Here is a 26,157-nt window from a genome sequence, read left to right as displayed (position 1 = left end):
AGTGAGTCCTATGAATTAAATAGGGCTTACTCCTATTTACTCTAAGTGTGGTTTAGATTACAGCTCTGGTATGGATCTAACCCATAAGATTCTTTACGTAAGTGGTTGATGGTGTGGAGCTGAAGAGATTTGTCTTCCTAATTTTTAGTTTTGTGTTGCTTTGCACTTTCCTCAAAAATAGTCTCTTGCTTTGCTTTCTACTGTTCCAGTTACGGCTGGAGTCCACAGAATGTGAATTTTTTGGCACATCTATTAGAAGGTTATGCTTATAAGTAACTCAGTAAATCTTGAGGCTGTCCTCTAACAGTTGATCTGTGTAGTCATTTATTGTAGAAATCTTCTGGGCTACAATATTCCTGTGTGCAATCTGTGTCCCTTCTACTGTTCTTAAAATATTTCCCACTTTTCTGCTCTTATTATACAGGTGTCAAAATGGGCTCCAGCATTAAAGCTAGCGTAACCAATCCTTTATATGGTGAACTTTGCTTCATAATAAAATATAATTAACTTTGGGCACTATCCCTAACCAACAACTCATTTTATGAGAAGTTTAGTCTGAGGAAGAGACAAAGGGTAGTGGACTGATGCCCCACCCACCAACCTCAAAGAAGATTGTTCCACATAGCTTTCTTGCATCAAGATCCTAAAATTTCCTAATTTCTAAATAATAGAAGTCAGTTGTGGAAGTCAGCCTTTCCCATCCCGATACCCTCCAGATATTTAGATTACAACTCCCATAAGCCCCAGCCAGCTCGACCCAGGAGTGAGGGTTGATGGGAGTTGTAGTCCAACAACACCTGGAGGGCAGCAAGTTGAAGAAGGTTGGTATAGTTAATTGGAGCAATGAGTGCAACTGGCAAATTGGTGTTGTTGCTGCCTTTCCCCCCAATGGTTATAGTCCACTAACTGAAGTGAAAAGTGCATAGGGTAGCTTGATTATCATCATTCAGCTTCATGGTTTTGTAACAGTATCTTATTATTTGTTTATATAAAATGTTTATCCTGCCACTTGGGATTAGGCACTTGAGATATTTACAGTAACTTGTTGAATAGAAATAGAGATACACAAACAAACCCACCGTGTTTGATTGACTCTTTGCAAGACTCTTGGATTAGTTCCTATGTCTGCAAACTTTTGCTTGAAATCCATATCTAGCTAGCTGTGTAGTGCATGTCACCCTGATATGTCTTAAACAGCTATTACGAGTTAACATATTTTACAATATAGTGAAAGAGTATTTTGTCATTGGGTCCAATCATTGCTTTGACATGCTGCTTGGTTCTATTGTTACCCTTGTAGGGTAACACTATAACACATGCCATTTTTTCTTCTAGCCTTATGTTTCTTTACTGCTTTGGTCTATATGTATAGTTACGCTTTTATTTGGAACATTGATTCCTTTCCCTGCATAAAATGTAAACATCATAAACCAGGAAAGTTCCTACCACAAAGGAAACATAAGAAGAAGAATCTGATTATGTGGACTTTAGTTCACAAAAGCTTGTGTCATTATTTTGTAATCTTTAAGGCTTCACAAAATGTTTTTGTTTTTGCTACAGCAGATTAACACAGCCACCTCTGGGAAAATAATGTTATAATGTAATAGTTCTGTCACAAGTCTAATATTTACAAATTATTTCTAACTCCTGTTTTTCTGGCATAGTAGTATGTGGTTCTGCTATCTGCAAGAGATTCAAAAACAAGTAGTTTTAACTTCCTGTCCTCTAAACATTTTTTCACAAACATCTGAATTCCCATCATTATTTTTCTAGGAATGTGATTCCTAGCAGGTATTGTTAGAGATAGGTGCTTCAAGGTGACAGCAGTGAATTAAATAAATACTGTACAAGAAGCACATTGTGGGGACCTTTTTTTGAGCCCTTATACTGCTCTTGTCGCCCTCACACAAGGTCAGACAACTAATCATACTCTTCTGATGCAGTGTTGGAAAATGCATCTGTATTTTTTAAATGTCCCCGCTGCTCCCTGCCCTTGCCTCCTATCAAAGGACAGCCATGGTGTTTGTTCTAAGTTCTGGGAAACATGAGAAATGACACAGGAAATAAACAGGCCCATTTCATTTTGATAAGCCATACTTGTCTGTGGCAAACACAGTGGATAGGCAAAGTGGATAGAGTGGTAACAATTTAGTGCTGGGTTTGGTAACTGGGTTTGCCCTAGGATTATTGTAATGTACAATTTCAATACTTGATCTTAATGTCAAATGAACACTGGGCTTAGGGAGTTTGGGACTTTAAGTCAGTGAATGAGTAACTCAGTTTTACCTCTATGCCAATATTTCTCTACCATCACTCTGGTCCTGTTCAGTGCACTCTCATCATCTTATTACTGAACTTAAGGGGTGTTTTCCCCATGTCAACGTCTTATTTTTATCACTGCAATCAAGCTATTTATTTATTGATCCATGAATCTTGGGGAAATACCCATCCCCCGATTTTAATTTGTTTATGGATGGCCATTTAGGTCAGATTGCTATAGCTCTCATGGATGTAATGTGAAACCAGGAATTTGGACACAAGCCAAATGTTACTGAAGAGTAATCTTCTCTGTTGATTGCATTGGATTGCACTGTAAATCCAGCATCCGACCTTCAGAGGATTGGCCACTGTCCAAATTCATCTTGTGTCGCCTGAAGGAGAATAAGATGGGTGCTGTTAGCTTTTTAGTGGTGTGTGTTGTAGGTCAAAAATGTTAACTCATTTGTCACTTTTTAAACATGCGGAATTGTAACTGGATTTTCATTTATACCTTTCCCTGTTTAAAAGTTGTTGAGAATTCAGTGACGACAGAGAAAGCTTTGCTACTTGAATCAGCATAAACTGGCTTTTAATCAGCACAATAGTCAGTCAGTTGTAATCCGTTGTGTGGTTATGCTTCTGCTATGCTTCTACTAATGGTCATAGTTTCATAGATGTATTTATTTCTGTTTCATAGAATCATAGAGTTGGAAGGGACCACAAGGGTCATCTAGTCCAACCTCCTGCAACGCAGGAATCTTTTGCCCGATGTGGGGCTTGAACCCACAAACCTGAGATTAAAAGTCTTGCACTCTGCTCTGTCTGAGCCAAGTCTATGATGTTCATGCTTAAATTATAGAACTTCTGATGCTGATGGAAATTGCATCTTAATTTATTATCAGTAATGCTATGAATCAGACTCTGTAAACTCAATCTAAAAACTGTTTCATGAAGTTTGTTTGAAAGACTTGCATCTCAGCTAAAAATTTGTCATACAGTATTGACCTAACTTTCTCTCCACAAATTAACTGGTTTGGCATAATGGTGGTAAGGGGAAACTTGGGGGATGTCTAAAAAAGTCTCAAGCTGCAGAGAGGACAATGCAAACTTTGCTCCCCAGGAACTTGTTGGAGAGGCAAAAGAAGAGAAAAAGGTCTGGGATGCTTGCTGTAACAAGAGCAGCATTTATTGCCACAGGACCTGAGGTGGATTAAGTTTTGGTTGCAGAGATTTAATGAAACTAGGGCAGATAGGCTGGAAGGAAACAAACAGGACTGGGAAGAAATTTAGGGTGGAATTTAGTCAGGAAAAGGCTTACAGGAAAGAGAAGGCAAAGAGCCATAATGAATTGAAAACACACCCACTCACCCAAGTTTGGGGAAGTGAGGTTTGGTAAGACATGGAGGCAGACTTCAGGCAAGAGGTATTGTCTGGCCTGTCAGAAGCATCTTCCAGCATCCCTCTACAGCAGTGACCGGGAGACAGGCAATGCAATATGAGCAGCCAAACTACACCCAGTTATACTTATTTTAAAAGTCAGTGGGGGCAAGGTTTATTTATGACAGGTCTTCAGGAAAAAATAATATGAGTGAGCAAAGAAGAAGCCAAGTAGAGTCAGTTTGGTAGTGGTAGGGAGCAGATATTACTCCAGGCATAGGCAAACTCGGTCCTACAGATGTTTTGAGACTACAGTTCCCACCATCACTGACCACCGGTCCTGTTAGCTAGGGATGATGGGAGTTGTAGTCCCAAAACATCTGGAGGGCTGAGTTTGCCTTTGCCTGTATTACTTATACTGTATATCCCATTTTTCTTGGGTAAAGATACCTCTCGGTTTCACATTCCATATTTATAACTTATTCATGGGTGGGCAGGACAGATTTGTCAAAGGATGGAAAACTCATGTTGCTTCTCAGCATTATGTGTGTGAGAGAGGTGGGGTGGGGGGAGAAAGAGAGAAAGATCTAGGTCACATACTGACATATGGAAAATTGCAAAAAATTGACTGAGGCCACCCAAGGGTAATGAAATGTCTTGCTTATTAAGAATTTCTGGGTCAAAGCTAAAAATAATATTTTTTATTAATATAAATAATTTTTTTTATTAATAGTGAAATGTCTCAGCATTAGGTGCCACAGTGTAAATTAGGCTTAAAAGAACAAAGCATAGAAATAGAAGCTTGCAATCTTTAAAGACATCTCAGGAATATTGAGTGGGATGGAAGGGACACAAGGAAGGGTTTGGAGAAACAGCAGAGATCCAAGGTTAACTCTGCCACTTTTTTTATTTTAACAGTATCCATCTGCTTTGGGGTTCACTGGACCCTCTAAATTATAGCTGCAAAGAAAGACCACAATTGGCTTCAGGGTTTTTTTAAACAGAAAAATATTGTTTAACAGCAAAACTGTTGAGATACATTTGACACCATAATTTTAACTGGGAAAGTGTTAAAACTCTTGTGTTGAAGAGAGCACCTAGCTCAATAAACTACTACTAGAGTGTTTCTCAAGTTTTGTAGCAGCATAAAAATTGAATTTATAATGGAGATAAAATTCTAAGGTTTTCCCACCTTTCATTCGTTCATTTATTTATTTACTAAGTTTATACACTTGTAAACTGCTTAGTGGTTTTATAATCAAGCTGTATATAAACTTTGTTAAATAAAAAAAATTGTATTTACTAGACTTCTAAGTGGTATAATTTTGAGAAAATTGGTGGAGATAAGAGTGGACTCCAGTTACACTCTGAAAGCCATCAGGGATCAGAACTGATGGCTTTCTAGATGATTTGGGACTCTATATCCAATCACTGTCGGCCATGCAGACTTGGGCTGATGATACTTTTAGTCCACTATTCATAGGGCCAAAGTAGTGTCGCTTTCACTTCCATTTCAGTAGAGATAAATCAGGCCCCCAGTAGCGTAATAAGTTAAAATGGATGTAAACTTCTTCTTTTTTTAATTAAGGAGGGGGGAAGCTGAAATACCGTGGGAAAACTGATCCCAGAACTGTTGGAGAGATGTGGAAGAATTCAGTGTAATGCTAAGCAGATTGCTTCATTGCTGCAAACACTTCTGCTTTTCTGATAGAATGGTCTGCCCTCTTCTCCCCCATGTGCTGTTCTGAGGGTTCTCCAAGCCAATTTGGGGAGAGTGAGGGGAGCTGGGGGCAAGCCTCTATGCTAGTGGAAGTCCTTATGTGTGGCCGTGCTTCTTATTTGAATGAATCCCATCCATGGAGTATGAAGTCGTTCAGGTTTGCTATTTTAAAAAATTGATACTTCAAACAGCCACTGGGGTCCTCAGCAATATCACTTGCTGTTTCTTAAAGGGAGGCTTACTATTCCAGTGTTTCCCAAACGTTTTTGGGCAACGGCACACCTGTTTACCGGAAAAAAATCTCGCGGCACACCACCATTAAAGCCCCGCCCCCGTGACGTCATTCGGGGAGCCGGCGGCCCGGGCCTGAGCTGGAAGGAGAGGCGGTGCTTTTCGGCACAAGGCAATCGGCCTGGAATTGTTTCCCGCGCGCTGCGAAAGGGAACAGCTGCGGTCGCGCGAACCCTCCGGCGCTGGGAGGGGAAAGGGCGGAGTCGCAGAGCACCAGCTGGCCGAGCGGTTGCGCGCAGCGTTGCGCTTTTGGAGAGCGTGCGGCTGCTGCTAGGGGATCCGGGGACGTGAGCAGGCCTGGCCCGACCCGGGTTGAAGGAGGACAAGCCGGCAGCGCGCCAAGTGAGTTCGGTTGCGCACGACGGCCCCCGCTCCCCCCACCCCCGCCGGATCCTCGCCGCCGCCGCCTCTCGCCCGCCTCCCTCCCACGGCACACCACCCGATGTCTCACGGCACAGTAGTGTGCCGCGGAACACCGGTTGGGAAACACTGTACTATTCTGCCATGCTTTGTGAAAACTTGACCCATTTGTTTGTTAAGTTTTAATATGTGCTTCTTTATCTTTGCAAACGAGCAAATGACATTGCATTACAAACCTGTTGTAATTTATAGCTGTTTAGGAACCTCAGTGCTAGTTGAACTAGATTTAATGATATCCATGTCTGAGTGGAAGCAATTCTCCTCACACAGTTGTCCCACCCACTACTACACCACATAACACATTTCCCAGAATTTATTTGGTCACGTTTCCATAACATACCTTCAGAGACACTGAGAGTGAATCGACTTACTTACTGTATCTGTGCCAATTGTTTTTGCATCTTCTGGAGTGGATCTCAAGCTGCTGTCAGAATTGAAATGAGGGAATAAAAATTGGTTTACGTCTCAAGTCCAGATTTTCAGCAAACCTAACTAAACGGCAACACATTTTCTTACTGTTAGCATCTTACCTGCTTACAGTAGATAAGATAAAGGCAAGTGTTTGCATTAGATTTCAGTGTGTGGAAAGCTGCATACTACTTCCAGACTTCCTGGTGACTAAAGGATAACAAGACTTCCCCCCACCCAAAGTTATGTAAAAGATTGACTGCCCAATGTGACAGTAGTACTTCCTGGTTTTAAACAGTTCAAAAAATGACAAACCAACTTAGCAAGCACCAAATCAACATCTGTTGCCTAGCTTGATAAGAGGAATATATTTGGCAGTTTCTCTCCAGAATTTATATAGATTGGTGTTGGAAGTGAAAACAGGAAATGGAGTACTAGATTAGTGTTCATTGTTTTTGCAACCTTCCTTTGAACACCAGTATTGTCTACTCAGAGAGAGGGGATACTGGTCTAGATGGACCATTGATCTACTCAGGGAGTTTGTACTATGCTAGTGGAGGAGTGGGGAATTGGCTTTAATCAGCCGGCTAGATTGTAGGTTCCTCTACCTTCAGGCCAGTTTGAGAGGTCAGAAGTACCTGCCCACCAGTCAAATCAGCTGACATCACTATGATGTCAGTTGACCCATTTTCCCTTTGTATTGCAACAAGCTGCACTATAGAAATGAGCATCCGAACCCAGCCAAGCAGGGCTTGAAGTGACTGCTGATTAGCTGTTTGATGCTGACTTCAGGCTCTACTTTTCTGTTGGGATCTGCTCACCACGGAGTTCCCCATAGAGAGTTCAGGTAGCTCATCCAACCTCAGCAGGCTTGAAGTCTGCATCTATCAGCTGATTTGTGATGGCAGCAAAGCTGCCTTGCTAGTTCACGATCAGGAGCAAGTGTGGTGTGGAAAACTGTCTGTCGGGTCAAATGGGGACCTGTGCTGTCTCTAATTAGGCCTGTGAACTGGAGGTTTCTCACCCCTGTGCTAGTGCCTGCTACATGTCTACATAATGGAGGGTGTGATAATGACAGAAAGTAAATGGAATTAGCATAGGATAACAGAGGGTTTTTGTGGAGAAGGGTGATTGTTATGATTTAAGACTCCTTAAAATAATTAAGTTGAAAGTGGGAGCCTCCAATTTTCAGGCATATGTTTCCTACAGTTCATTTGCCTTTTGGCCATAGGCCATAACTGAATTTAGGATGATGGCATACATTAAACTGGCACTAACTGCAAAATACGTAGAACTGCAAATATTGCAGATCCAATAGTCTTCGGAATAGTCAGCGAATGATACAGCTTTTTTTCTTTTATAACCCTTCAATTTTGCTTGTGCTTACCCATGAGATTTATTAGGGGATTATGGAGGCTTCTATGCAATTCAGGAAGAAGAATTTGGATAGCAGCCAGTTCTTATTGAAGGTCATGCCCAGGTTTTATGATTAGGATTTAATGCAGTCATAAAAGGTAGACTATCCTGTAACATTTGGCTGATATCCAAATCCTGATCCACAGGAAACATAGCTAAAAGACAGTAGTAAATTAATTTCTTTTGGATGGCTTGTTTCTTAATTTCACTCTTAGTTGATTTCCTATGCTTCCTAAATCAATTTTTGCTTGGCTCTCAGTAATACTTATTGAAGATACGCGGCTGCCTATTTTTAGCGTACTGTTGCTATGGTTCTTTTATCAGCTACCCTAACTCTGGACCCCTGTCCTTTACCTTTTTTTTTTTTTTTACATCCTAGGCCTTCTTACCAGTCTTCAGCCTCCTCATCTGCCACACACCCAGTTGCTCCTCCTACCATCTTCTAAACTTGCTTACAGAAGCGACACTGTTCACAAACATATCATTTCTAGCAAGTCCTCTCAAAGTACTAGAAGATTTGTGAACATCATGTGCTATAACTGTGGGAAGCTTGTTTGAGTTTGGAAAGGAGGAGGACAGAACTAAAAGAATCTGCTATTTATGGTGTAGTGTTTTCAGTGAAGTTTCTTGGTTAGTTTTCTCTCCCTCCCCACCCCACTTGGGACCTAACTTAGAATTGGATTAAACTACAGCTCAGCTTTGGAATATGAGAATAATAAAGAGTGATAAGCATCTTGCAGAAACCTTTCCTTCACCACTGTAGGCTTGCTGAAACTCTCCCCTAATACACATGTTGTACATCAGAAAACAGCTCTTCCCCATTTCCAGTATGGTGCATAGCATGTGACACAGGTTGTATGTGCATATAGCATTATCTCTGTAACCATTTTTAAGGTGAGAAGTTTGTGGAGATTAAGTGCAGCATATATGTGATTTTCAGCATGTTGGGTGTGATTTGTCCCTTGGTAACTGCAGCAAATCCCCATTTGTCTGAAATCAGGGAAAGGATTGGACATATTGCACACATTCACATGGTTGGGTTGCTAGTAAGTTTATGTGTGCATGTGCAATATATATTTAAGATAATCTTTTGGAAGTTAGTTGTTCCTGTGAGTGTGTCTTTCAATTATTATTTTTAAAGCTTAGGAAGTGAAGAGATCTCCCTCTAGTGGTTTTCACGAGAGAGAGAGACTGAATTCTATACATCAGTTTAAACTTAGGGGAAAGCATTCTTCTTGTTAAAAGCAGTTCTTGAGAAGATGAAGTACTATCCCTACATAACTTCATTTGTATTACGTGACCCCAAGAAGCACAGAAGAAAGGCAGTCATGTCCACATAATCTCAACCATTTCACTGCAAATATCCTCAAAAATCCTCCGATTTCCCCATTACTCCAAAGAATCAGTGTTGGAAAGCTAGAAGCTAAATAGACCTTAAACCTAGGTTATGGGTGCAACAATGGAATGTCCAGGCGCACTTTTTTATAACAAGAATACAAAGCCAAAAATGAATGAACTGCAGCTAAAATATTATGTTTATTTTTCACATGGTCTCTAGTCCTTCACTTGCCCACCTCCCCCTAATATTCTTAAGAGGGTCTCTTCTTCAGTCTTCAGAAAGTAGCTGGAAGTGAACAGGCGGGAAAAAGGTCCTCCTTTCCTTCCACTCTGCAGTTTTAATCTGAAATCATATGGACACTACAGTGCCCAGAGCTGAGAAACTGCTTGCGCTAATGAAATTCCTGGTCGCAAAATGCACCTAGAACAATGGGAGTTTCAAACACTGCAATGAATCCTTTAGTTAACGCAAAGGATCACCACCCAGCTAAGCAACTTCTGTGGGATTGTTACCTGGGATTGTTTCTTTGGGGTTGTTTAAACAAAATTTATATCCTCAAAATCCTTTTCTACTTTTACTCACTGTATTTTGCAAATTGCTTGTAAAAGTAAACGTTGTGTGATGCCTGGTCAGAAAGAGCCACGTAGGGTAGACCTGAAAAAAAAAACCTTTACATCTCCCCTGGGGGGAACCTATGCCCCTAGAAAGAAGTGCACATCCACATTTGAAAAGGCCTGCTTTGAGGGATTTTTTATTTTTTAAAAAGTTGGCCATTGCTGCAATCCAGCCTGCATTTACCAGGAAGTGACCCCATAAACTCAGTAGGACTGACTTCTGGTTAGCATTGTGCTGCAATGTTTTGCTCTTGTCTGGTGCTGCAATAGCCCTGTCTTGGCTGCAGGGACATAGGAAGCTGTCTTGTCCTGGGTCAGACTCTTGTTTACATTGAGTAGCATTAGCTCTCCAGGGTTTCAGAGAGGTGTTTCTCCAGCCCTACCCAGATATGCTGGGAATTGAACCTGGGACCTTCTGCATGCAAAACAGTTGTTCTACCACTGAGCTTTGGCCAGCAGCTTGCCAGATGCATCCTAGGGTTGGGGCTGTTGAATAACACTTGGGCTAGTATGGAGTATATATGTATTAACATAGTCCAAGAGGAATTCTTTGATCCACGTGTGTGTGTGTGTGTGTGACTATTTCTGTTGAAGTTGGTAGAATGAATGTTCATGATTTGATTTGACTTGTCATCTTTTCTTCCAGGTTTGGAAGGCATTTTGAATCCCCTCTACTGTTGCAGAGCATCATTATGATAATTACAATGTTACTGATGCTGAAACTGTGCACTGAAGTACGTGTGACAAATGAGCTGAACATAAAACGGCGCTCCTTTTCAGGTTAGTTGAAGCCCTTGGCCGGTGATCCTATGTACTGTCCTTCCCTTCTGCATTTGCAGTTGGGGGTGTTTTTGTTACTGAACTGTAATTTGGCACATGTTATATAAAACTGTCTTTAAAATAATAATAATAATCCTGTACTAAAAGAACATTCAGCCTGACTTGTGGTAATGGACTGTTTTTTGGAAATTTGTTATTTGTTTTAAAAATGCTTTCTTATGAATATGCCAAATCCTATTCAGTAGCTGGCATCATTTTTGTTGCAAAAGTTAATTCAATTGAGCTCCGGGTTAATTGCAGAACAAAATGGTATTTTGCCTGTAGGAGAAGGGTGGTCTCACTTTTTGATCTCCAATCCTAAGAGCAACCTGATACGTTCCAGGTTGTAGTTTTAATTTGTTTTGATTACGTCTTTGTTGGTTGTCAGTTTGTTTTGATTCTTCAATATAAGGTAAAGGGACCCCTGACCATTAGGTCCAGTCATGGCCGACTCTGGGGTTGTGGCGCTCATCTCGCTTTATTGGCCGAGGGAGCCGGCGTACAGCTTCTGGGTCATGTGGCCAGCATGACTAAGCCGCTTCTGGCGAACCAGAGCAGCGCACGGAAACACCGTTTACCTTCCCGCTGGAGCGGTACCTATTTATCTACTTGCACTTTGACATGCTTTCGAACTGCTAGGTGGGCAGGAGCAGAGACTGAGCAACGGGAGCTCACCCCGTCGCGGGGATTCGAACCACCAACCTTCTGATCGGCAAGTCCTGGGCTCTGTGGTTTAACCCACAGCGCCACCCACGTCCCTATTCTTCAATATATGCTTACTTAAAAAAGAAAATCCTGCAATCCTAAAATGCAAGATAGCTGCCTTAATTTATGAATTGCTTGGCCTAGGGCATTTACATTTTCTAATGAAATGTGCTATGAGATAATGTGAGAGAATAAAGCATATTGTAGCACAAAACTCACTCTGTGTGCTTGTATTTGGGTCAGATGGGGGGGGGATCATTTGGAGCTTTTCTTCTGAATGCTGGCACCATGGAAATGATCAGCACAAGGTATTCCTTGATTGTATTCATTCATTTGCATATAATGGAGAAATACCCTTTCCCCCAGGAGGAATAAGGAAAGGTGGTAGGAAGAGATGCTTTTCTGTTAATTCCAATTTAAGTATCTTTTAAGAAGATAACTTTGGGAAGCTGGAAATAAATGTTGAAATTGCGAGCAACTTCTGCTCTGCTTTTGTATGGACTTTTGGGGGTCATGGCTGAATTTCGATAAATAAAAGTTTCCCCCTCACATTTTCTCCATCACATTGATATAGTTATCAGGCCAACAGTGCTGGACTAAAAGAGCCATTCCTCCTGCTGGGTTCCTTTTTGCTCTGGAAATAAATCTCTTTACAAGTCCAGCCTAACCCAAAAAAAAAATCATAGGGCTCATACAACTGCAACTTCCAGCTGCTTTAGAGCTAAATTAGATGTGGTGTTAATTGTGTGAATGCAAATAATGTGCATGCCTTTTGTTATGTAAATAGGAGCCACAGGAAAGCCTGAGCAGGTTTGGGATCATGAAGGGTGAGGAGGGGTAGTTTAACTCTTTATTTCCCAGCCACAGTCCTAGTAAAAAGGCCTCTGTTTAATGCTGTTTGCAATTAAAGGAAAGCTTCCATTGGATTCTCACACTTTACTGTGATTGCTGTTTACACAACAAGAACCTGCACATTTAATTGTGTTTGCACAATTAATATCATGTCCTGTTTCACCTTTGTGGTAATACTTTACTTTCTGGAGCAATGTGTACAGAGAGCTCCCATTTCAAAACCCTGTTGGCATCTGTTTCCTCAAAATTCAAGATTTTGAATCTTGGAATGTATCACAGTTGATCTGTGAGTTTCTGATATGCCTGCTATGTTGCTGAAGAAGAAGAAGAAGAAGAAGAAGAAGAAGAAGAAGAGGAAGAAAGAAAATGAACACCTGAAACACCCCTGTAGCAACCACTAAGGCTACAGTGCTATATATGATTACCTTGGTATAAGTCCCACTGAACTCAATGAGGCTTGCTTCTAAGTAGACATATATGTAATTGTGATTTGTCTGTTTTTGCACTTAATTGACCAGCCTGTACTAGCTAGGTCACTGTGTTCCAGTGTCGAAAAGCTGTACAATTGCTCAGATTTGGTATCCTGAGTGTGTGTGTGTGTGTGTGTGTGTGTGTGTGTGTGTGTGTGTGTTTGTAGCCCAGGTATTAGAATGCAAAGTTAGGCTAGCCCAGGGGTCTGCAACCTTTAAGACAAAAAGAGCCACTTGGACCCGTTTCCGAAGAAAACAACAACTGGGAGCCGCAAAACCATTGCGACATTTAAAACAAATATATCTCCGGAGCCGCGATCTGACAGCAGGCAGGAAGGTGACGTTGGGACGGTGTGTGACTAATGCACGCACCACCCCCATGCGACGTCACAGCCAGTACAGCGCCCGTCACAGTGGGGAGTGTCGGGGCGCACAATGCGCCTCCTCCCCTCACTAGTATCCGCCCTGGAGCCGCGGCAAAGGTGTAAAAGAGCCACATGCGGCTCTGGAGCCGCGGGTTGCAGACCCCTGGGCTAGCCAGTGTGCAGATGGAATCAAGGTTAATTCAGCCATGGAGCTGACTAGAACATTGATTTTGTTGTTGCCTTAGAAGAAGCAAAATAAAGTAACAGAACCTCTGCAAGCATATTAAATTCCTTGATTTGCAAAACTTATACAGAATTCATAATTTACAGAACGCAGAATTGAGGTAGCTGCCCAGAATTTAATTGTGTTAAGCACAGAATATACACAATCATGGCTATAGAGTTTAAATTAAGTAATTGTTGGTTTTGTAGCACTCTGAGGAAGTGTGTGCAACTGTTTATCTCAAGTGGAGTGAAATATCAAAGAATCCAATATTCTGTAACTCATTGAAGTTTGAACATGGAACATGCAATGTAAATGGTCACTGATTTACAATCAAGCCATCTATCCCTAAGTAATGTTGATCAAAATGCTAAGGGTAAACTATTTCATGCTGTTTTAACGTCCATAAGCCTTATAGTGAAACATTCTGTTAAATTTTCTTTAAGAGTAGTGTAAAAAGACAACATAATTCATGTTTGGTATTGATGTATATACTGCATTAAATACTTGCTCAAGCTGTGGATTCTCTTATGTTTATGTAAATATATATTTCAGATTATTTCTCAGATGTTTTTTAAGCAGTGCGTTGTGACTCAATTATTACTGTATCTAGCTTCAAAATCCAGGGGAGAATGTCTTGTAGACAGCACAGGAACTAAAATAACCAAATCCTTCCAGCATGACTACCAGCAAAATATACTAACCCTGAACTAATTTAGAGCAAATTAAGAGGCTGGCTATTATATGGAGTCAACTAGTCTGTTTTGTCTTTGCTTTCTCTTCAATGTTTTAATGTAGCTGCAGATAGTAAGGATGAAGAAATCAAAACACCTCCCAAGAGATCCTTTCTGGGTATGTACTTTACAAACCCAAGCTGCATGAGGTTGCCATCTGAACACCATCTGTTCTTCACTGCTTTTTATTTTTACTTTTTGCCCTTTTAATATTTTTGTCGTGTTAGAAATGAATGCATGATTATCATTTCTACGAAGACGATGCCTGTGCTACATTTTTCATAATAATAAAATCCCACTTCAGTTTTAACACTGACTGAGGAAAAAGATGCATTCAGGTTTGCTCCTCAAGCAAGTTTTTACTCCTTCCCACACATTTTATCTTCAAAATATTATTCTGTGTTAGTTTCCTGGCCAATTTTTAGGTCCCTTGATGTGCACATTCTTAATTGATCTTTATTTCCCTTTATTCCCCTTTTTTATGCACTCAATAATAATGTTGTATTCTTCTCATGCCTGAAGTTCAAGAGTAAGAGTTCCATAGCCAGGTTGTTTCAACTTCCCTTGCCAGCATCTGGTATATTGTAGGAGATGGAAAATAAAATCCAGGTGATTTATGAGATATGGCACCTGCAGATGTTGCTATTGCATTTTAGAGCTGAACAGATGGGTTTCTGTGTGACAACTCTGCCACAGAGATTAAATATAATCCAAGCCTATAATAGGTTTGAATCTGTTGCAAGACTTGAAGCAGCCAGAAGAGAATGGATTGGAATAGGAGGCACTTTTTTAAGAGGCTGAAAAGTATTTTACATTCCTTAAATTTTGGAATTGGAGGTAATAACATTTTCTCAGTGTGCAGGTTTAATTATTGTATTGTTTAGAACATTTTCTGCTGCATCTTTTTCCAAAAAAGGGTTTTTCTTTTTTGCAAAACCTTTGCTGCATCTTTTTTTGTTCTTTGATTTCCATCATTAGCTTGTAGTGATCTTTACCAGTGTGCTGTGCAAAGATCTACTAACTCACAGGATGTAAACTTGCTTGAAACTCTCTGTTTACATTTCTGCTTCCTGTCTTATTTGTGGTGCATGGTTGAAAACAATAATATGTTGAAGTTTAGAAGGTTAGAAATATTATTCATTTGTCTTTTTTCCTGTGACACAGAAAAAGGTTACTAAAGTTGTTTTATTAGCAAGTGTTTCAAGTTAAAAATATAAATAATACAGCCTGAGAAAGTTAAGTGTTGCATTAATGCATATTTATTTATCAATATTCAACTAGCAGACTTGCCAGCTAATTTCAGTGTCAATCAGGGCATGTGTTGGGAGTCATTCAAACCTGGTTCAAGGTTTAAATGAAAATGTGCACTCTGTGAATGTGTGGAAAAGTAAGTGCTTTAGCAAAACTTGCAGATTGTGGGGGCAAAAAGCCAAATATTTTTCCTTAGCGGCTCAAGTGTGCTTACAGGCCTGGCTCCAGCTCATTAAAATGGGTGTGCGAGTTCTCAACATGCCTACTTGAAATGGATATGTAGCCTTCAAAGGTGAAGAAGAGCTTTGCCAGTTATGCTTTCATGCCAGAATCTGTGACTAAACACACTCTGTGTAGTCGCTTGCAGTTGCAGACAACTGATAAAGAAGTGAGTTGAAGGAGATGGGTACTTGCATCCTATACAAATGAGAATGATGCAGCCTGTGCACCAGAGGGTAGGGAAGTGACTCTTACCTTTAAACAATAGGTGACATTTCAGCTGCACAAAAATCAGAGGGTGATGTATGTGTGCATATTAATATGTGGCATTTTATATATGTGTGATATCTGTGTTTGTGTGTGTTGAGGAGGCCATGGAGCAGGGCCAGTGAGGGGTGTGACCTGGGATGGGGCATGATCTGGGCAGAGTCCTGAGGGTCAGGTGGTACTTGGGGCTCAACCTCATGGACCAGTCCCTTAGAATGCCACTGGTGGGCATGGTGTTGTGATGTTGCCTACTGATGATATTGCCTGGGGTGGATGCAAAGGGAAGGAACCAAGTAATGGCCAGTGAGGTGAATGATTTGCATATTGCTGCCATGCCATTCAGATCAGTGTTATACATTCTCCCACACTCTGCATGTTGCCAACCAGTTGGGAAGGATCGTGTGACATTCCTCACTTTGCTGGCTGAGAAGCTGCTGTGCAAAGATCTTCCTGAGACAAAAACGTTTCTATAATGGGATTCCTGAATACAAGGAAGGACAATTAAGTTAAAGAGAACTATTAATCATATTCTGGGGTAGTTTGTTTCCTCTTTCTGTGAGCAACAATTTGTTTTTTCTCATATTTATAGCATTTTTTTATATCTAAATTGTGTGTGCGTCGATTGAATTATGAGAGTTGTTTATGCCTGCATATTGCAGAATGCACTTTAAAATGTATGTGTTGCTAAAATAAATACTTTCCATTTTTTATTCTTGAAATTGGTTAAACCAGAGTTTTTAGGTGATAAAACAGTTTTGTAAAGTGCTGTTAGCTCAAAGAAGGATGTGTTCCACTTTATCCGAGTATCTGTTGTCCTTGGAAACTGTCACTACTATTTCATGCTATAGTATATTAGAGTGACAATGTTACCTAGGGGGTTTAGATGAATAGAAGTTCAGTAAACCTGATATATGATATTGGAGCTGTCATTTGGTATTACCTTCCAGTCACAAGCTGAGCTACTTCCTTATGCTCTCTGAGGTCCCTCTTGAGCATATTTGTCAGCAGTCTAGCAAACCACTTAGTGTCATTGATTCTTCTATACCCAAAAAGAAAAATTAGGAGAACGATTTTAACTAGCACTTTATTCTGAAAGTGGACTCTTTATTTTCTTAAGCATATGGATAGCTTTCTGTTTTCGAATAGAAACAACTTAGGAAACAAATGAGGAGCAAAGATAATGAATAAAACATTTCAAGCAAATTTTAATATTCAAATTAAGCCTTTGGTCCTCTTAATAAAGTATTTTTTATTTTAAAAAAACTTGATCCCCCCCAATTACATTGTTTAACTCATCAGTGCTAGTGATATTTTGAAGGTGATTAATGTTTTCCTTTAAACAAGAAGTTATACACTTGTAACATGTTTGGATTATCATCTTAGAAGAATCATTCTCTGAATTAAGAGAATGCTAGATGTTTACAACAATGCTCTGAACAAATTAGTCATTTGTTAATGCTGTTGTGGTTTTAGTGTCACAGGTGAGATTTGCTTGACCGCTAACATTATAGTTCTTGTAGGACTCCTGCCATCCCCAGCCAGCTGATTTGGTAATTACCAAGGAAATTGGAGAACTAGAGTCTCTAGATTTTGAGAAGCTAAGTTCCTTTTATTATATGGATCTAGTAATGATATCTCATGGCAGTTCATGGATACCCTGCTGCAGTATCTAGCCATTCTTGGTTGCCATCAAAATTCCTCAGTTGTATTTGCGATCTGCACATAAAGGATAATGGTGGACCTCTTCTACTGTTCCACTAGTCATAAAGTGTGTTCAAATTACCACGCTCAAGATTATCGGCATCTCTGTGGCGCAATGGGTCAGTGCGTCTGGCTGTTAATCAGAAGGTCAGTGGTTCAAGCCCACCCAGGGATGGCTGCAGGCAAGATTCCTGCATTGTAGCAGGTTGGACTAGATCACCCTTGGGGACCCTCCCAACTCAATAGTCCATGTTTCAATGATTCTGTCTACACTTCCATGAATATATGATACTAGTGTGCTAATACTGCATGCAGTTTGGTTTTGGGGGGCGGGTTCAAACACTATTGTCTACATACGGATCAACAGTGTCAGGAAGGGCAACCAAACCAACCATCTCCAAACCAGTCCTCATGCTTTTATCATCAGTGAACCTTCCACTCCCTCGAGGAAATACCTGTCATGTGTAATTTTATTGCTGGGGTAGCCAATGTGGTGCATTCTAGATGTTGTGGGTTTAAGTTTCTATCACCCCCAGCCACTATGGTCAATGGTCAATAATGATGGGAATTGTAGTCCACAATATCTGGAATGCCCCACATTGGCTATTCCTGTTTTTAAAGTGTGATGTAATTATGAACATTTGTAATGGGACCATTTTCCATCTCCAGGACTGGAGTATTAGGGTGCTTGTTCATACTGGCTGCTGCCAGCTCAGCATGGGAGTGGTATATCTTTTAATCATAAAATTTCATTTATATAGTGCTTTAAAATAGTGCCATGGCTAAGTCCATTATTTTAATTTTGGTGCTGGCATTTCCTCCCTTTTTTGCCTTAATCCGTCTTCCTTGGTTGTTTTTTTTTAAACGATTGCTATGTGGAGAGAAAATGACTGCTGCATTTATATGTTCCAAGTTATACACGTGTACAAATTTAAAATGATAGGATGTACTGAGGAGCTGGGGGGGGGGGGAAGCTGTGCTGATTTAAAAACAACCAGGTGGCACCACTCACCTCTTCCTGTGTTTTTAAAATGATCTGTCCTCACTTCCTCCACCAATTTCCTTTCCTTTCTCGTCTCCATCTGCTGAAATGATCAGCCAGCTTCCAGTTATGAATGTTAATTTAGCTACCATTTCACAGAGATTAATGAGGGTCAAAGCGTTTGTGTTGTTTGAGAGCCACTGCTTCAGGCTCCCTCAAGAAGATGATCCTCACTTAGATATATGGAATTAAATATGTGACTGCCTTAATTGATTGATACCAGAACACATGAATATTTCAACAATGGATTATCTTGCTTCTGCCGTGTATTGCAAGGTCCTACTTTAAACAGTTACAGTTTTGGAGCTCAGCCTGTTGTTCCGGACTGCTTTCTTCTGTCACTAGAAGCCAAAATAGCGAACCAATTAACATTACCCATCAAAGCAAACAAGAGAGAGAGAGAGAGTCTAAGTCCACTATTTGAGTTCAGCTGAGGTGCTTTTCTTGCTAGCATTCCTTTCCTTTTCCATAGCCAATGATGAGACTAAGCTGAGCATCCAGTTGTTTTGGAACTCAGTCTGATTCTTAATTTCAGGAATCTTCCATCCTGAAACTGGTTAAAATAAGGAGATGGAAAAGGAAGATGACTATGATTCATTCCAGACACAGATCATATAAGTGGTGATGATGTAAAGTCTTGCACTTTGAAAGAGCACTTGGTTTTGATTTCAAAAAAGAGCATTTGTGGGTAACAGGAAACTTTCCCCCCTCCCCCGCAAGAGTGAAATGAGGTCTTATTAGAAAATAAAATAAAATCCCAATTAAACGTCTAAAAAAGATGCAACCGCTGTATCTAACCACATGAGGGTGCTCTTAGATCTTGAAACTACTGTTTTCAGTTTGTACTGTATAAGTTAAACTAAAAGAAGCAATTTCAGCTCTTAAGGGAAAACAAGAACCAATATTCTTTGGTATTCAGGGTTCTGATAGTGGATGTAATTGGTAGATGTAGCTCGCCTGCAGCATTCAAATGTTGGGATTTACAGAATAGGGGAGGGACAATGGAAGAAGGGAATTGATTTGATTTTTTATATTTGGAAAAAATGTACAGATGCAGCCATTAAATATTGAAAGCATTTATGTAAGCATGATGAGTATACATTTAGGATAAAATTTCTTGGAGCCAAAATGCTGTGATTTTTGGAGTAAAAAACCCCCACCACGAATGGCTAGAGATTAAACCTAGAGATTAAACCCTGAATTTTCTTCACTTTGCATTGCTTCAGTGGGCACAATAGGAAGAACAGGCTGTACAGTGGTTGTACTTCCATGCCTTGGAGAAATTCTCACTGCCCCTGCCACCGCTACACCTTCCCACTTTCCAAGATAAAATATTCTCTGGAGATTCAGCTTTGTCAAATAGCAGGTACAGTGGTACCTGCTTCAGGTTACAGATGCTTCAGGTTACAGACGCTTCAGGTTACAGACTCTGCTAACCCAGAAATAGTACCTCGGGTTAAGAACTTTGCTTCAGGATGAGAACAGAAATTGCGCTGCAGCAGCTGGGGGCCCCATTAGCTAAAGAGGTACCTCAGGTTAAGAACAGTTTCAGGTTAAGAACAGACCTCCGGAACGAATTAAGTTCTTAACCCGAGGTACCACTGTATTTTAGATGGCAAACAGCTTTCTGTTTATAAGAACATACAACCTAATTCAGGTGGTGGCATTGCAAGATTAGTCACATTTCAAAATCATAGGCATATGTAGCTTGTATGTTATTACATATATGTTAAATATACTAATGCTTTTGAAATATATCACCTCCTGCAAGCACTGTCACTGCTACCACCTGTAATATTGTCACATGCAAAAAAAGCACCCAGAAAAGATGGAGACCAGGATATGACCAATTCCCAAAGGGTGTGCCTCTATAGTACTCTGCAGCTATTTTGCTGTATTGTTAGTATTATGCTACCACAGTGCTGGCTCATACATTATAGCCCTAATATTCGAAAACCATTGCAAGGAAACAATTTGCTCATGAAATCCCTTGGAAGTGGAGCATGTTATAGGACATGTCTTGTAGGCCAAGTATAGAACAGGGAGAAATTATTTGAACATTGACTTATTTGGATCTATCCTAAGAAAAGATCAAAACAACCTGGTAGAAAGCAAAAACTGGTCTTGCTGAGACCTAGAATGCAGAAGAAACTGCTGACGTTTTCAAATGTCTAGTCTCAATGTGGCATATTAGAGATGTGGTGCATCTTACTACAGCATCTGGGCGTTATGTAATCTTCCCAGCAGAGCAGAAAAAGCTCTCTTGCATGTGAAATGCTTCAGTGGCTATATTTTAGAGGGTTTGCTCATTCTCTGGGTATTTGAAACACCCCACATTACATGATAGACAATAAATGACTTAGCCTGTAATTCTAAAAGCACTAGCAAGGTTGTAAGCTCCATTTCGTATTGTGGGATATACCTCTGAGTAAACGTGCATAAGTTTGAACTGTTAGTATTTTATCTTGCTTTCTGTCCTCCCTCGCTTTTCATAGTTGTCTTGGCTGGACAAGATTCATGTATTTTCACAATTGTTCCTATTTATGCCTATCTCTAAAGGATCGTGCAATGATGCTGCATGTTGCTCAGTATGCAGTGAATTGAGCAAATGATACTTAACATTGAAATTAAATAGTATTTGCCTGCAACGATTAAATTAAATAGCTGTGCGATATGTATGCATCTTCCTATATTAATACATTGATGGTGATTCCTTCTCTCTACTCGGAAGCAAAGGCAAAGTACAGTGGTACCTCAGGTTACATACGCTTCAGGTTACAGACTCCGCTAACCCAGAAATAATGCTTCAGGTTAAGAACTTTGCTTCAGGATGAGAACAGAAATCGTGCTCCGGCGGTGCAGCGGCAACAGGAGGCCCCATTAGCTAAAGTGGTGCTTCAGGTTAAGAACAGTTTCAGGTTAAGAACGGACCTCCGGAACGAATTAAGTACTTAACCCGAGGTACCTCTGTATAGAAGACACATAACAAATTAGAGCATTCATTAAAAAGGCAAGTTCTTGTTGAGTATATTTCTTTTTCCTTTATCTTTAGCAGATAAAGTATCAAACAGCACTTCAGACAAGTTTTTTTCTGGATCCTGGTAGGATCCAGTTCTGAGAACCACAGCCTGTTGAATTGCTAAAGAGATGCCAACAGATCCAGCAATGTTAGCAAAAAGGGATGTACACAACTGGGTGCACACGCTGGACCCATCAGCACCACGTGACCTCAATCTAGATGATAGTACTAGCATCACGTGGCTTCAGCAAATGAGGGTCTTTCTAGTAGCCCACCTTCAAAGCTCCAGAACTGCCACCTTGGAAACAGCATCATTTTAATTAGAGCAAGGGATAAAGCAGAAGCTGAAATGGTTTGCTGTTAGGATTTAAAATTTGTTTTGTTAGTCACTGTAATATGTGTGTGGGTGTATGTATTTATTTTCCATTTGCACTTTTTACACTTAGCTTCTCAGAATTTCACTGGATTTCATTTCCGTAGGCTTTGTCCCAACAAAGACTCTGGGTGTTCAGGTGGTTGTTAAAATGGACTCAGTATACACTAGGTCATGGGTAGGCAAACTAAGACCCAGGGGCCGGATCCAGCCCAATCACCTTCTAAATCCGGCCCAGGAATCAGCATGTTTTTACATGAGTAGAATGTGTGCTTTTATTTAAAATGCATCTCTGGGTTATTTGTGGGGCCTGCCTGGTGTTTTTACAGGAGTAGAATGTGTCCTTTTATTTAAAATGCATCTCTAGGTTATTTGTGGGGCATAGGAATTCGTTCATTCCCCCCCTCAAAATATAGTCTGGCCCCCTACAAGGTCTGAGGGACAGTGGACCGGCCCCCTGCTGAAAAAGTTTGCTGAAGCCTGCACTAGGTTGTTTTACTCCACTCTCTTCCCCATTCTTCCTTTCTCAGCAGTAATCTTCTTGACTCATATTTCAGGATGCTAACAGAGTAAGCATCTTCAAGGTGGTCTCAGAGTTAGCATCTTGAACAGGGGTCAGCAACCCTTTTCAGCTGTGGGCCGGTCCACCGTCCCTCAGGCCACGTGGTGGGGCAGACTATATTTTTTTTGCGGTGGGAATGAACGAATTCCTATGCCCCACAAATAACTCTGAGATGCATTTTAAATAAAAGGACACATTCTACTCATGTGAAAACACGCTGATTCCCAGACCGTTCGCGGGCCGGATTGAGAAGGCGATTGGGCCGCATCTGACCCCCAGGCCTGAGGTTGCCTACCCCTGATCTTGAAGGTATGTTCAAGGCACAATCTTGGATTTATCCATTTTTTTGTTGGCAGTATATGCTAAGACTCATCTCTGGTTAGTATAAAATAGATGTTGAAAGCTAACTGGAGGATCTGGGAGCAATTCAGGATCTAGGAGGCAAGTCTTAAGGAAATGGCTTAGGATCCAATGGATATCTGCTGAGCTGGGACATTCCCAGCACAACCAGGCTATGCTGCTGTAAACTCCGCCCCCCGCCCCCTTGGCTCAGCTTGGGATACATTGGCATATTCCCCCCCCCTCCATTCGACTGAGCCAAGCCCAGTGAATTTAAAGCCTTTACCTCCACAGCTACTGGATTTCTGCTCTGGGTACCTCTGAATCTGTCTCAGTGCCTTTACTTGGTCCCACAACCAGCTCCCACAGAGTTCGGGAACAGGGGTCAGAATTTCTAGTACAGTGGTACCTCGGTTTGTGAACTTAAGCTGTTCTGGAAGTCCGTTCTTAAACTGAAACCATTCTTAAACCGAGGCAGGCTTTCCCTAATGAGGCCTCCCGCCGCCAGTGCCCTTCCACTGTTCGGATTCCGTTCTTAGACGGAGGTAAAGTTTGCAAACAGGGACACTACTTCCAGTTTTGCGGAGTTTGTAAACAAAATCGTTCGTAAACAGGAGCGTTCTTAAACCGAGGTACCACTGTATAGGAAACAGTAGGTCCAGCCATCTCTGCTTTTCAGAGTCAAACACTGCCTGTTAATGTTTAGAAATATTATGACCATAGAACTTTTATCTGTTTCTGTGTCAAGTGAATGGATGAAACAGTTGATAAGCTGAAGAAAATGTTAGGATATTTCCGTTCCACCTTAAGAGAGAGCAGGCTTGTGAGTCACAGAGTCTGCGTATTTCCTGTTACAGGATGTTTATGTTTGCTGTTTCCTTTCGATTTCAGTCGGTCGGAGTCACTGACTCAGAACGGTCATGTTTTTCCTTTGTTCTGTTCAACGCTAAATAAAGTCTGTAAATTATGCTCTTCTGCGGTGCAAGCTTTCTGGCTGTGGTTTCTGCTGATAAACAGTGTGCACAAGCCTGGAATGTGGCAATCCGTTTCTGAGGCTTCGTGTCGCTAACTGCTGGATCTGCCTGGCTACGGGAGATCGATGGACGTCCGGCAGCCGGCTTGGGGCCATGATGGACAATATCTCCCTGGCAGTTTCCCAACAACAAGGTTTCGGGCCCAGATTCACAGCACCTACAGGAGAGTAAAGCTGCAACAGACTGCGTTTGAGAGGTACGTGGGAAAAGCGAAAGAAAGGGAGGCTTTTCTGTTTTACCTCGGACGGAGCCTATGAACTCCGGAAGGCTTAATTGGCCTGGGAGCCAAGCCAGAGAGTTCGTGATTAATGGGCTGCCGAGATAATAAGTCTTTGAAGGCATAAAGACTTGGGCTCACGTAAAGACCTGAGATGGATCTTTTACAATCCTCAGAAGTAGCTCCGTGTCCACCGAAGCTAAATGGCCACAACTATCAGACCTGGGCAAGGTACTGTGAGGGCCAGATGAGAAGGCTTGGAGTGTGGAATACCATTTCTGAGAACCCCCCAGCCCCTGTGACAGATGAGTGGAAGGCACAGGATTCGAGAGCCATGGGGATAATTTTGCTCTCAGTAGCTCCTGAAGAGTTAATCACCTTGGCTGGCAAGGCAACTGCCCGTGAGATGTGGGACGGGCTTAAAGCCTGTCATCTCCGACAAGAGGCTGGGTCTGTGTTGCTTTATTTCAGAAAACTGCACAGGAAGCGTTTAGAGCCAGGGGAAGATCTTAGAGCCCACGTTTTACATTTGCAGCATCTCAGACAGGAATTGACTCAGAGAGGTTTCAATATGCCTGAGTCACTGTTTGCAATTCTCATCCTGGACTCCCTGGATGAAAGCTATCATGCCGTGGCAAGTCAGCTGGCGACCCTCCCAGCACAAGACCTCACTGCTACAAAGGTCTTGGCAACTTTGCAAAACGAATATGATAGAAGGAATGCAGCTGAGTCGGCTTGTGCGCTTCAGGGGGAGCAAAGTGGGACAGCATTCCAGCCTCCAGGGGGAGCCAAAGCGTTGGCAGCTGTGAAGTGCTGGAACTGTGGGAACCAAGGTCATACTCAGAGGTTTTGTCCAAAGACTGGAAATAAACAAAAGAAAAAGCCTGCAGGTGGCCCGAAGCAGAAGGGGGGTGGAAAGCCCGTGCCAGGGAAAAACAAGGCTTTGTTAGCTGGCACTGCTTCACCAAAGGCTAAAGGCAAGTCTCATGGCCAGGAGCAGGGGGGCAAGCTGCAAAAGCCCACGCCGGTGGAAAACAAGGTTTTGCTTGCCGCAAAGACTGCTCCAAAGGCTAAAGCCAGGTTTATTGTGGACTCTGGTGCGAGCCGCCATCTTTCAAAGGATAAGCACCTGTTTATCTCCTTCTCGCCTCAAGAAGGAGAGATCCACCTGGCTGATGGAAGGACGTTGCAAATTGCAGGAGAAGGGACTGTGAAACTTGCAAGTTTGCATACAACCATCAGTAATGTACTGTATGTTCCTGGAGCTGCGGACAATTTGCTTAGCGTCCCACAGCTGACTGGGCGTGGCTTTGAGATATCCTTCAAGAGGAGCGTCTGTGTCATCAGAAAAGGCAAAGAGGACATTTTGCATGCAAAGTTTATAGATGGTTTATTCTGTATAACTTATGATGACAATGCTGTTGTGTCTAATGCTGATTCTTGTTGTGTTGCACAAACTAACAAGGTTCTTCATGCAGGATGCATTCATGATGCACATCGAAGATTTTGTCACATGTCTTGGCAGGCGCTGGCCAAGATGCCTGGATTGGTTGAAGGTTTGAACATCAAACCTTGTAAGTATCACATGAAATGTGTATCTTGTGCAGAGAACAAGGTGAAGGTTGCTCCAAAAGGCAAAGAGTCTAGCAGGCAGGCTTCCAAACCCTACCAGCTAGTTCACGCAGACCTGGTTGGTCCTCTTGCGCCCTCTTTGGGAGGAGCAAGGTTCTTCATGGTTCTAATTGATTCTTTTTCTAGGTACATTCATGTGTTTATGCTCGAGCAGAAATCGCAAGCGTTTCCTAGGTTCAAAGCATTCTGTGCTTGGCTGGAGAATGCTCACGGTAAACGTATCGGCTGTCTGTTTACCGATCGCGGCGGGGAATTCACTTCTCAGCAGTTTGAAGCTTTCCTGACTGAGAAGGGAATCCAGCATGACTTGACAACGCCTAGATCGCCATGGATGAATGGGCTTGCGGAGCGAGCAAATCAAACGTTGCTGCAAGGAATGAAAACCTTGTTGCATGATGCCAACCTCCCTGATAAGTTTTGGGGGGAAGCTCTGTCGACGGTAGTTTATACCTATAATCGCAGACTGTCATCACCTATTGGTTGTACTCC

General features: G+C 41.6%; 1 protein-coding gene and 1 non-coding gene across 3 annotated transcripts in view; both read left to right on the top strand.

Annotated features, from left to right (window-relative positions):
• The window catches only part of SLC66A2 (solute carrier family 66 member 2), a 64,433-nt gene that overhangs the window by 3,252 nt on the left and 35,024 nt on the right, over nt 1-26,157 (top strand). The window contains exons 3-4 of one of the 2 annotated variants that reach the window (XM_028737516.2): nt 10,491-10,624; nt 14,077-14,130. In XM_028737516.2, the coding sequence (XP_028593349.1) occupies nt 10,491-10,624; nt 14,077-14,130 (188 nt within the window). The remainder of the gene's footprint in view (nt 1-10,490; nt 10,625-14,076; nt 14,131-26,157) is intronic. The other variant, XM_028737518.2, reaches the window with a different exon arrangement.
• Nucleotides 17,552-17,625, top strand: TRNAN-GUU (transfer RNA asparagine (anticodon GUU)). Its single transcript has one exon. It is a non-coding gene; the product is annotated as a tRNA-Asn (tRNA).

The sequence above is a fragment of the Podarcis muralis genome, chromosome 8 (assembly GCF_964188315.1).
Source record: "Podarcis muralis chromosome 8, rPodMur119.hap1.1, whole genome shotgun sequence".
Taxonomy (NCBI): Eukaryota; Metazoa; Chordata; class Lepidosauria; order Squamata; family Lacertidae; genus Podarcis; species Podarcis muralis.
The sequence above is the reverse complement of the archived record's forward strand: the minus strand, read 5'-3'. Positions and strand labels throughout refer to the sequence as shown.